The following is a 12,028-nucleotide window of genomic DNA, read 5'->3' on the forward strand; positions in this document are numbered from 1 at the left end:
ATTTTTGTGAGGCAGAATGACCAAAAACCAGCTATTCATGAATTTCTTTTGGGGGAGGCGTTTATACCGTTCCGCGTTTGGTAAAATTGATGAAGCAGTTTTATTCTTCGGGTCAGTACGATTACAGCGACACCTCATTTATATCATTTTTTTATGTTTTGGCGCTTTTATACGATAAAAACTATTTTATAGAAAAAATAATTATTTTTGCATCGCTTTATTCTCAGGACTATAACTTTTTTATTTTTTTGCTGATGATGCTGTATGGCGGCTAGTTTTTTGCGGGACAATATGACGCTTTCAGCGGTACCATGGTTAGTTATATCTGTCTTTTTGATCGCGTGTTATTCCACTTTTTGTTCGGCGGTATGATAATAAAGCGTTGTTTTTTGCCTCTTTTTTTTTTTTTCTTACGGTGTTTACTGAAGGGGTTAACTAGTGGGCCAGTTTTATAGGTTGGGCCGTTACGGACGCGGCGATACTAAATATGTGTACTTTTATTGTTTTTTTTTTTTATTTAGATAAAGAAATGTATTTATGGGAATAATATTTTTTTTTTTTTTTTCATTATTTTGGAATTTTTTTTTTTTTTTTATTTTTTTTTTTACACATTTGAAATTTTTTTTTTTTACTTTTTTACATTGTCCCAGGGGGGGACATCACAGATCAGTGATCTGACAGTTTGCACAGCACTCTGTCAGATCACTGATCTGACATGCAGCGCTGCAGCCTTCACAGTGCCTGCTCTAAGCAGGCTCTGTGAAGCCACCTCCCTCCCTGCAGGACCCGGATCCGCGGCCATCTTGGATCCGGGGCTGGAGGGAGCAGGGAGGGAGGTGAGACCCTCGCAGCAACGCGATCACATCGCGTTGCTGCGGGGGGCTCAGGGAAGCCCGCAGGGAGCCCCCTCCCTGCGCGGTGCTTCCCTGTACCGCCGGCACATCGCGATCATCTTTGATCGCGGTGTGCCGGGGGTTAATGTGCCGGGGGCGGTCCGTGACCGCTCCTGGCACATAGTGCCGGATGTCAGCTGCGATAAACAGCTGACACCCGGCCGCGATCGGCGGCGCTCCCCCCGTGAGCGCTGCCGATCGCATATGACGTACTATTGCGTCCTTGGGAAGTAAAGCCCACCCCACATGGACGCAATAGTACGTCTAATGGCAGAAAGGGGTTAAAAAGAAAAAAAAAAAATTATCTAGAATTTTTTTTCTTCACATTTTGCATTCTCTGACACACTATTACCAAATAACAAAATCTCAAAAGAATTAAAACTATAGAGGTAAAAATCATTGGTTCACTTGACATGGAATGACCCATTTATGGCATATCCTAATATAAAACACTTATGACACATCATAAGTGTTTGTAAGAGAACCCCTTTAATCTTTGTAACTACTTTGCAATGATTACTAAGAATCACTTTGTATGAAGCCGACATTTTGCATCCTTGATAATAATGTCGTTGGTGGACAGAGGTGGCCATGACATTGCTTCGCCTCACACCTGCTGGGATGTGTGAACAAACACCAGTCAGATATGTGTGCACATGACGTAATTGGCACCGCTCATATCTTGATGCAGAAGTGAGCGTCACTCTTTAATAAGTTTGCTCTTGAAGATATCTACATGTGCAATGCCAATTGTTGTTGGTGCATTATGATGCACACAATAAATGTTGTTCCAAACAATACCCATTCAGAAAAACAAACCAAGGCCTCTCACCTGGGCATGAACCAAGGCGTCATTAAAGAGAATGAACCAGTTAACAGAAAAGCGTCCGGCATTCTGCAAACACAGTGCACGGTTGCTGCTTTCACATATCAGGCGTCTTTCAGGTTTTCGTAAAGAATCCTGAAGAAAAAAAAAAATTTATAAGAAAAATAAGAGAGACACAAGTGTTTACAATATGTAAACTGCTAAGCTATACAATAATTAGAATGATACAAAACCTAAAAGGATGAGTACACAACATGTCGTACAGACCAATTTATTAATTCAAATAATCATAATTACATAATTTCCAGACATATAAAAATATGACAAGAGTGACAAGTTTTATCAATAACAAATAGGAGGGTTTCTAACTACTATACACGTATTAGACTCATACTAAAATAGGGTTTTTGTGTACTCACTGTAAAATCCTTTTCTCCGAGCCACTCATTGGGGGACACAGAACTATGGGTGTTATGCTGCTGTCGCTAGGAGGCTGACACTAAGTTGAGACAAAAAAGTTAGCTCCTCCCCTGCAGTATACACACTCATGCTGGCTTCCAGAGACCCAGTTCAGTGTAAAAGCAGTAGTAGATCATTAACAACATATAACATAATATTAGAGTATAACATGTCAGAGTAAGCCAAAAAAGAAACGAGCCATAAGGCTAACAGGGTGGGTGCTGTGTCCCCCAATGAGTGGCTCGGAGAAAGGGTTTTTTGTGTATTCACCGTAAAATCCTTATTTGTCCTTTGCCACATTGGGGGACACAGAACCATGGGACGTCCCAAAGCAGTCAAGGGTGGGGAACAACATAACCAAATAACTCCATATACCAACTGACTAAGTGCGCAACGGCCGCTTGCAGAATACGTCTGCCAAGGGCCGCATCCGCAGAAGATTGAGTGTGGACATTGTAGTGCTTCGTGAAAGTATGCAGGCTGGACCATATTGCGGCCTTGCAAACCTGCTCTGCAGATGCCTGGTGCCGAATGGCCCAGGAAGCACCCACTGACCGAGTTGAGTGTGCCCTAATCCCCGCCGGGATAGGTCTGCCCCTGACCCGATAAGGTTCTTGAATAGCTGATTGGATCCATCTGGCTATCGTGGCTTTAGAAGCGGCTAAACCCTTTCTGTGACCTTCAGGGAGCACAAAGAGTCCGATTTACGGAAGGGGGCAGTCCTAGAAGTGTACCTCCGGAGAGCCCTTACCACGTCCAAGGTGTGAAGGGCCTTTTCAAACCTATGTCTTGGCTGTGGACAGAAGGAGGGAAGAACGATATCTTCATTAAGGTGGAAGGATGAAACCACCTTGGGAAGAGAAGACTGAGATGGGTGTAGGACCACTTTGTCCTGGTGGAAGGTAAGGAAGGGCGCCCGGCAGGACAGTGCGGCCAACTCTGAAACTCGCCTGATAGAAGTTACTGCCACAAGGAAGGCGACCTTCCAGGAGAGAACAGTCAGCGAGACATCTTGCAGAGGTTTAAAAAGGGGACTCCTGAAGAACACTCAGGACCAAATTGAGATCTTAGGTCTCTAACGGCATTCTATAGGGGGGTACTACGTGGGAGACCCCCTGAACAAAAGTCCTGACTTGCAAGTTAGTAGCAATCTTACGTTGGAACAACACAGATAATGCCGAGATCTGACCCTTGAGGGAACTGAGCGCCAGAGCGGAATCCAAGCCGGACTGGAGAAATTCCAGAATGGAGGGAACCGAAAAAACGAGAGGGGGGCGTCCACGAAGCCTGCACCATGAGAAGAAGGTGTTCCAAGTGCGGTGATAGATGCGAGCGCAAGACGTCTTGCGAGCACTTATCATGGTGGCAATGACTTGCTGGGAGAAACCAGCCTGAGTTAGGATCCAGGCTTCAACAGCCAAGCTGTCAAACGTAGGGCCCCTGAGCTCTGGTGGTAGATCGGTCCTTGGCGAAGCAGATATGGGCGATCTGGTAGCCGCCAGGGGACGTCGGAGACTAGTTGAACTAGCTTCGCGTAGCACGCGCGACGTGGCCAATCTGGGGTGACTAGGATCAAAGGAACCCCCCTCCATCTTGATTTTCCGTATAACCTTCGTTAGTAAGGGAAGCGGAGGAAACACGTACGGCAACACGACCACTCATCGGGAGTGAAGAATGGCATGACCGCTGCAATGACCTTTGTGAATACCCTGGGTGCGGTGGCAAGGCCGAAGGGTAAGGCCGTGAATTGAAAATGGTCTTCCTGGATGTCAAAACGCAGGAACCTTTGATGTGGCGGGAAGACTGGGATAGGGAGATAAGCATCTTTGATGTCTATTTATGCTAGAAACTCTCCTCTCTCCATTGAAGAGATGACCGACCGGTGGGATTCCATCCTGAAGTGGTAGACTTTTACATACTTGTTTAGGAGCTTTATATCCAAAATAGGGCGCACCGTCCCGTCCTTTATTGGAACGACGAAGAGGTTTGAGTAAAAACCTCTGAATCTCTCGTGTTCTGGAACTGGAACAATGACCCCGTTTTGGCGGAGAGTTTCGATGGCGCAGTGAAGTGTGCGAGTGAGCCCCTGAATTTGGGAGATGAGAGGGGAAGAACCATGCCGGAGGGGAGGCGGAGAATTCTATTTTGTAACCAGAAGACACCAGGTCTCTTACCCATTCGTCGTGGACGACGGAAAGCCAGACATGTTGAAAAAGAAGCAGGCGTCCGCCTACTTTGATGGTGTCGACCGGAAAACTCCCCGAGTCATTGAGAAGGGAACCTGGAGGGCCTAGTTCCCCTGGTTCTGTGTTGCCTAGGCTTACCTCGCCAGGACTGATTCAGCCTGTATGAGGGCCGAAGGTCTCTCTCTGTACGTGGAGATCGTTCTGATCTGGACAAGGTTGTGGAGGTGGACCAGAATGGGCTACTGCAAAAGGGCCGAAAGCGAAAATGTTGCTGGCGCTGAAAAGTAGTCCTAGGCCTGTGCTGTGGGAGGAATTTGTTTTTTCCTCCTGTAGCATCGGAAATAAGCTGGTCTAATTTTTCTCCAGACGTCCGCTCTGAAAAGGCAGAGAAATCAAAGACTTTTTAGAAGAGGAATCTGCACACCACTCTTTAAGCCATAGTACTCTTCTAATGGTGATTGCGTTTGAGGCAGCAATTGCGGCACAGTTCGTGGCATCTAAAGACGCATACATCACATAGTCTCCAGCCATGGCAATTTGTTTGCCGAGATCCGCCGCCTCAGACGGAAGAGCCTGGTCCTGAATGGATTTTGCAAGGGCATCTGCCCAGAAAACCATTGCTTTTGCGACCCATGCCGCAGTGAAAGAAGGGGATAGAGAGGAACCTGAGGCTTCGTACACTGAGCGAGCAAGGGAATCTATTTGACGTTCTGTGGGAATTTTAATCGAGGCCCCATCAGGTACGGATAAAAGCGTTTTGGTAGCCAAACGCAACATTGGAGGATCCACTAATGGAGGTTCCGTCCAATCTTTGACAAGATCTGCGGAAAAGGGATACTTAGTTTCCAGGGCCTTTTTTCCCGTAAAGCGCTTATCCGGTCGCTCCCTGTGTCGCCGGACTATATCTAAAAAGTCCGGATGAGAGGCGAACACCCTATGGGATCGCTTGGTTCTTTTAAAAGATATTGCATGATCCGGAGCCGAGTTAGGGTTATCGCCAACCTTTAGCTCGTGATTCACAGCTTCAATGAGGGAGTCCACAGTTGATTGAAACTCTGGAGAATCCGGGTCCAATGATGCCTCAGACTCATATTCAGAGTCGTGGTCGCTGCGAGCCCCTGGAGAGGGTGAGCGAGAAGTGGAACTATCAGAGGCTGAATGGCATGAATGCTCAGGAAGAGGTAGTGCGGTTCCGTTTTTTGGATGTTCGTAACTCCTTCAGATGAGAGCGGCCCCTGCTGGCCGATGATTCCCCTGTAAGGGAGGGGCCTCTTAACACAGGTAGACGACTGCCCCGCTCCCCAGAGGGGTCTTGAAGGGATTCAATCGCTTTGGCCAACAAAGCTAAGGATTGTGACAGTGACGCGGCCCACTCGGGGGGGTAGATACACTGGGGTCGGTAGCGGCGGAGGGCTCCTGAGCACATTGGGCATCAAAGTCTGAGCAGAGGGGAGCTTTGAGGTCGTGGGAGAGGAGCCTGGCAGGTGGAGCACGCCGCGAAAAAGGTAGAATGTACTTTTGCAGTCTTTTTAGCTCTTGACTGCGACATGATGTACCCCAATATAAGTTAAAAAACACTGCCTGGAAGCGATGTGGGGTAAAGCTGCAGGGAAGCACCTAGTGCAGTCTCCTTACCCAGTGTCCTGTGTCCCACAATCTGATGAGGTGGCGCTGAGTAGGGGAGATCGGCATCCAGAGCTGCTGAGACGTGCAGAAGGCGGCCGGAGCAGAGCGGTGCTTTGCTGGGGGGAAAGATGGCTGCCGAGAGCTGGGAGATAGTCTCGCAAGGAGCGAGAAGCGCCAGGTCTGGGGGCAGAGCCGCAAAGTGATGCGAGCGGTGGGCGGAGCCTATCGAGGATGCGGCCCGCACTAGGCCAAAGCCGGGGACTAAATTTATGGCTACGGCCGGTGCACACCCGCGGACCGCCGAGAAGATGCCCCTGAACCCTGTGAAGTTGCTGCCGCTATGGAGCCCTCCTATAACCGCAGGAAAACGACCCCTCACAGGTGGCATTTACCCCGATATGAAGGGGATTGCAGCGCAGCAGGTCAGAGCTGTGCCCGAGGTAGTTAGGATGATGCAGGGTTGGGGGAGCCTCCATCCACCAACCCCTTAAAAGGGGGTGAAGAGGAACCGTCTGCCTCCATCATCCGCTTTGTTTAGTGGTGATCGAGTTGGGGGCTGCACGGACGCCACGATGGAGAGTGCCCCTGAACATCCAAGGGTATAACCTGGTGGGCAGGGCAAAATGTCCGGCAATAGTCCTGGCTGCAGAAGAGGATACGTGGAGGTGACACTCAATGTGCTCGTATGTTAAGCGATGCGGGGATATCAGCGCCCTTGAAGGGGTCAGTCGCCCTAAAAAACCGCCCAAGATATGGAGAGGCGACATTCTCCTTGCTCGCCTGTTGTTGGTTCGGGGAGATCAGAGCCTAGAAAGGTTCCGTCGCCCCTTCATCCGGGTGAAAAATTAAACAGTAAAAAAATAAAAAATAAAAGAAATTCTGATCTGAATAGCAGTCCCTGTGTGCCTCCTACAGACACTAAGCTAGAACTGGGTCTCTGGAAGCCAGCATGAGGGTGTATACTGCAGGGGAGGAGCGAACTTTTTTTGTCTCAACTTAGTGTCAGCCTCCTAGCGACAGCAGCATAACACCCATGGTTCTGTGTCCCCCAATGTGGCGAAGGAGAAATATATATTGTACACAAGTCACGATCTATCAGCACAAAGCAAAAATAGCATAAATAATATAAGAAAAGTTAAAGTACATCAAAATATGTTAAATAGGAACTAATCCAAAATAGGTATGCCTGCTATATCATTCATATATCATAATAGCAAAAAGTGCATAAGGATATACTAAGATTTCATGCCAAGCAGCTGTGATTAGTAAAAATGCATAGTGCCATTCCATAAGAACACTCAATATGTTCAAATAAAATTCACACAAAATAACAGTAAAGAAAGAACAACACACAGTCATTAGCCTTCCAAGCTTGAAGCACGTTTCGCTGTTGCCTCTTCTAGGGAGCGTGTAATGATTATAATAATGTAAGCAATACTAATGTAGGAATGTCACAGCTTCTTGGAGGAGATTTGAGGTAGAAGCAAATTCTGAGACTTTTTTAGCTGTACATTGGAATAAATTGTAAAAAACTATATATAGAAATATATGAAGCGGCGCTGGTGGTATTGGGTATAGAGGTACCTGCAGCAGATTTAAACAATCACCACAAAATTGTAAAGAAAAGACATCAAATACAGAGAAAAATCGCGCTGGTAACACCCAAGAAACGTCTTTGAGCCGAAAGATCTAATTCAGGGGGAAGGCACAGAGGCCAATGTGAATAGATGTAATGCCTACAGCATAGTACGTGCTCAAATACTCAGATATATAACAGCACCAGATATGCGCTTATACCTTCTCTATATGAGGCTAGAGTGAGCCACTACTATTACTAAGTAACGTGAACTATATGAGCTAGAGGTAAATACCTATATGAGTCCAGATAAATCGCCCGTAGTTCTGTCCGTAGATCTTCAGTGATGCTGTGTGGTACAGATGGAGTCTTGGAATCTGTGACGGTAAGTGTTCCGGAGAGCTGCCCCGGCCGGTGGCAGCTGCTTCGAGTACCGAACTTCCAAGCGGGGACGGAGATGCACCGTCTCAGGGCGGCAACGCCGTGTGTGCGTTCAAAGTGCACGGCGCGTCTAGGACCTGTGGTGACGTAGTGAATCAGGTGACCGTCCCACGTGACTAGGGAATTCAGTACGGATCGCGGTCAGGACCAGAAAAAACCGACGCGTTTCGAAAGCAACTGCTTTCTTCCTCAGGGCTGGTCCTTCCCTTGTTTCCAGGTCCTCTATATACCTTCCGCGGTCCACTTATGCTAATGAAAACCGAACAGTTCCACTCCACAGTTCAATCCTCTAGGGGTCAGTGTGTCTAACAAAAAAATCCATTTACTTTCAGTTCTGGATATAGCCTTGATATAATTCCCCCCTCTCCACTGTGGGTGTACAATTTCCATACCAAAAGCTTCCATTGTTTGAACAATTCCTCCATGTACCTCAATAAAATGTTTGGAGAGTGGATGACCAGTAAATTTTTTCTTTATGTTACGTATATGTTCGTTTAATCTAATTTTCAGCGGTCTTTTAGTGCGCCCAACATACATTTTCTTGCAGGGACATTTAATAATATAAATGACTCCAGTAGTAGAGCAAGTTATGAAGTCATTTATCTTATAATTGTAATCCCCTTTTTCTATACTCCTGGTGTTGTGAGTGCTAATTTGCTTGCACATGTTGCACCTGTGACATGGAAAAAAACCTCTTAGTGTGTTGTGGAAAAAGGAGATATTAGCATGAGGAGATTTGTTCTGAATTGTAGGGGCAACCATATTGCCCAGGTTCACCGCCTTCTTGTATATAAATCTAGGACCAGTGGGTATTTTATCTCCAATAATTTTATCATCCTTTAGGAGATGCCAATGTTTATTAACTATTTTGCGTAACAAATGCGAGTTCGTGTTGTACTGCGTAATTATGGGAATGGCTTCCTTATTTACCCTCTGTGCTCTAGTAGAATCAATCAAATCCTGGCGTGATTTAATAAGGGCATTATTTTTAGCTGTATTCAAAATATCCTGTTTATAGCCCTTCTGCACGAATGTGTTTGTCAATGCTTCAGCCTCAATATTGAAGTCTTCAATTCTTGAGCAATTCCGATGTATACGCATGAATTGGCTTTTAGGTATATTAAGTAGCCATATAGGGAGATGGCAACTGTCCAGGGGGATAAAAAGTGTCAGTTGGTTTGTAAAAAGTCCAAGTTTGTATTGCACCATTCTCAATAAAAATTTGTAAATCTAAAAAATTAATGACCTTGGTACTAATGTTCGCGGTAAATTTTAAAAAGAATTCATTTTTATTTAAATTACTTAAAAAACTGTTAAGAGAATTAGGTCCATCTGACCAAATAAAAACAATATCGTCAATAAAACGTTGCCAGAGGATCAGGTCCGCCCTAAGCCGCCCCCCGAGGTAGATGGTACTCTCTTCCCACCTACCCACATAGAGGTTAGCGTAACTCGGTGCGAACCTGGTCCCCATAGCTGTACCCCACTGCTGGGAGTAGTAGTCCTTGTTATATATAAAATAATTATGACTTAAAATAAATTGCATGGACTCATATAAAAATTCAATTTGTTCACTAGGAATCATAGGAGACTGATTTAAAAAATGTTTAGCAGCATTACACCCTTTATTGTGATCTATAATAGTGTATAGAGAAGTAATGTCCAATGTACCAAGTATAAAATGATCTTGCCACTGTATGTTCTGCAATAATTTTAAAATATGGGCACTATCTTTTAGGTAAGATGGTAATGCTGGTACTATTTTTTGCAGGTGGCAATCCACATATCTGGACAAATTAGCAGTTAGACATTGAATGCCGGATATGATTGGTCTACCTGGTGGATTGGTCTGGTTTTCATTAGCATAAGTGGACCGCGGAAGGTATATAGAGGACCTGGAAACAAGGGAAGGACCAGCCCTGAGGAAGAAAGCAGTTGCTTTCGAAACGCGTCGGTTTTTTCTGGTCCTGACCGCGATCCGTACTGAATTCCCTAGTCACGTGGGACGGTCACCTGATTCACTACGTCACCACAGGTCCTAGACGCGCCGTGCACTTTGTACGCACACACGGCGTTGCCGCCCTGAGACGGTGCATCTCCGTCCCCGCTTGGAAGTTCGGTACTCGGAGCAGCTGCCACCGGCCAGGGCAGCTCTCCGGAACACTTACCGTCACAGATTCCAAGACTCCATCTGTACCACACAGCATCACTGAAGATCTACGGACAGAACTACGGGCGATTTATCTGGACTCATATAGGTATTTACCTCTAGCTCATATAGTTCACGTTACTTAGTAATAGTAGTGGCTCACTCTAGCCTCATATAGAGAAGGTATAAGCGCATATCTGGTGCTGTTATATATCTGAGTATTTGAGCACGTACTATGCTGTAGGCATTACATCTATTCACATTGGCCTCTGTGCCTTCCCCCTGAATTAGATCTTTCGGCTCAAAGACGTTTCTTGGGTGTTACCAGCGCGATTTTTCTCTGTATTTGGAATAAATTGTATTTGATGGGCGAGTGTGGTGGTCGACAATGGGGGCAAAGTGGTGGCATACACTGGGAATATCATTATAATGTTAAAAACTATTGGAAGCTTCAGCTAACATGGTGAATATTGGAGGCATTATTTAGGGATGATAGGTCCGTAATTTTTTGTATGGAATCTTACAGAAAGTTTGGAACAGGGTTCCCCCAGGTGTATTCAGATTCTCACAATGAACCTGTATTATACTGTAATTTTATTACAAAATTTAGAAATCATGTAAAGATAATGTATGCGAACAAATTAACAGTTTACATATAAAATATTTCAGTAACTTTTGTACGGTATTACTCCCATTATTCCTTGGTGCACAGATCTTGCCAGAGTAATTTGCTTTATAGGAAGTCTCTTCTATACTCTACGTTCTATATAGTAAAATCACATAGCAAAAACTGAGGAGCCCCTACACCTGACACAGCGGCTCATCCTGACACATGCATGCTTGGATTGGTCGAATGTGCATACTGTTTCGGTGGAGAGAAGAGAATCTATGAGTCACAAGTATTGGGATACTTCTCAATATAAAGATTCATATAAAGCATACACTACTAGGAAAACTATGTATAACACAATGGGGAGGGGAAAAACATTAAACAGAAAGTCTTCTATATCTTATTCACAGTGTTAAAAGCATAAATTGTGCATTTTTTACTTTATTTTCTTTCATTTACAGTAATGATTCCAAGTAACACTGCAAAACTAAAAGTTATTCTGTGTTCTCTACACCAGGCTCATACCAGAAAGATAGTTTGTTATTATTTTTCCTTTGCAGCAGCTAAATAGATGGTTAGCTGATGTATTGCCTCCAGTATAAGCTGACACTTCAAATAACTTTCATTAAAGGGAACCTGTCACCCCCAAAATCGCAAGTGAGGTAAGCCCACCGGCATCAGGGGCTTATCTACAGCATTCTGGCTTTGATAAAGACCGCTGTGTCGGTCGAAACGCGTAGCCTGCCTCGCACATTGTCAAGGTGATGTCTCGGGAGCATTTTTGCATTTTAAATAGGTCATATTAATAAAGTATTTTCTATTTTATTCGGGAGAAGCTGGAACCATTTTTCTCTTTTTCAATTGTGTCTCATCACATCTCATCAGGACGGAGTTCCGGGCCTCTCCATGGGATCGGTGAGCTGGCTTTTTCCATCTGTCTTCATTTTGAGTTCAGGCATACCTTATGGGTAGTGATGAGCGAGAATACTCGTTGCTCAGGTCTCAGAGTATTTGTTAGTGCTCGGAAATTTAGTTTGTCGACACAGCTGCATGATTTATGGCTGCTAGACAGACTGAGAACATGAGGGGCTTCCCTAGCAACCAGGCAACCCCCAAATGTACTCAGGCTGGCTAGCAGCCGTAAATCATGCAGCTGCATGGACAAAAACTAAATCTCCGAACACTCACAAATACTCGGAGACCACCCGAGCGAGCTTGGGAAAACCCGAGCAACAAGTATACTCACTCATCACTACTTATGG

The 12,028-nt window shown here is 45.3% G+C and overlaps 1 protein-coding gene across 1 annotated transcript in view; it reads right to left on the minus strand.

Annotated features, from left to right (window-relative positions):
* Window positions 1-12,028, minus strand: part of ALS2 (alsin Rho guanine nucleotide exchange factor ALS2) — a 155,501-nt gene that overhangs the window by 73,658 nt on the left and 69,815 nt on the right. The window contains exon 15 of the mRNA XM_069733565.1: window positions 1,726-1,854. Within this exon, the coding sequence (XP_069589666.1) occupies window positions 1,726-1,854 (129 nt within the window). The remainder of the gene's footprint in view (window positions 1-1,725; window positions 1,855-12,028) is intronic.

Source organism: Ranitomeya imitator, chromosome 7 (genome assembly GCF_032444005.1).
Source record: "Ranitomeya imitator isolate aRanImi1 chromosome 7, aRanImi1.pri, whole genome shotgun sequence".
In the NCBI taxonomy this organism is placed as follows: domain Eukaryota; kingdom Metazoa; phylum Chordata; class Amphibia; order Anura; family Dendrobatidae; genus Ranitomeya; species Ranitomeya imitator.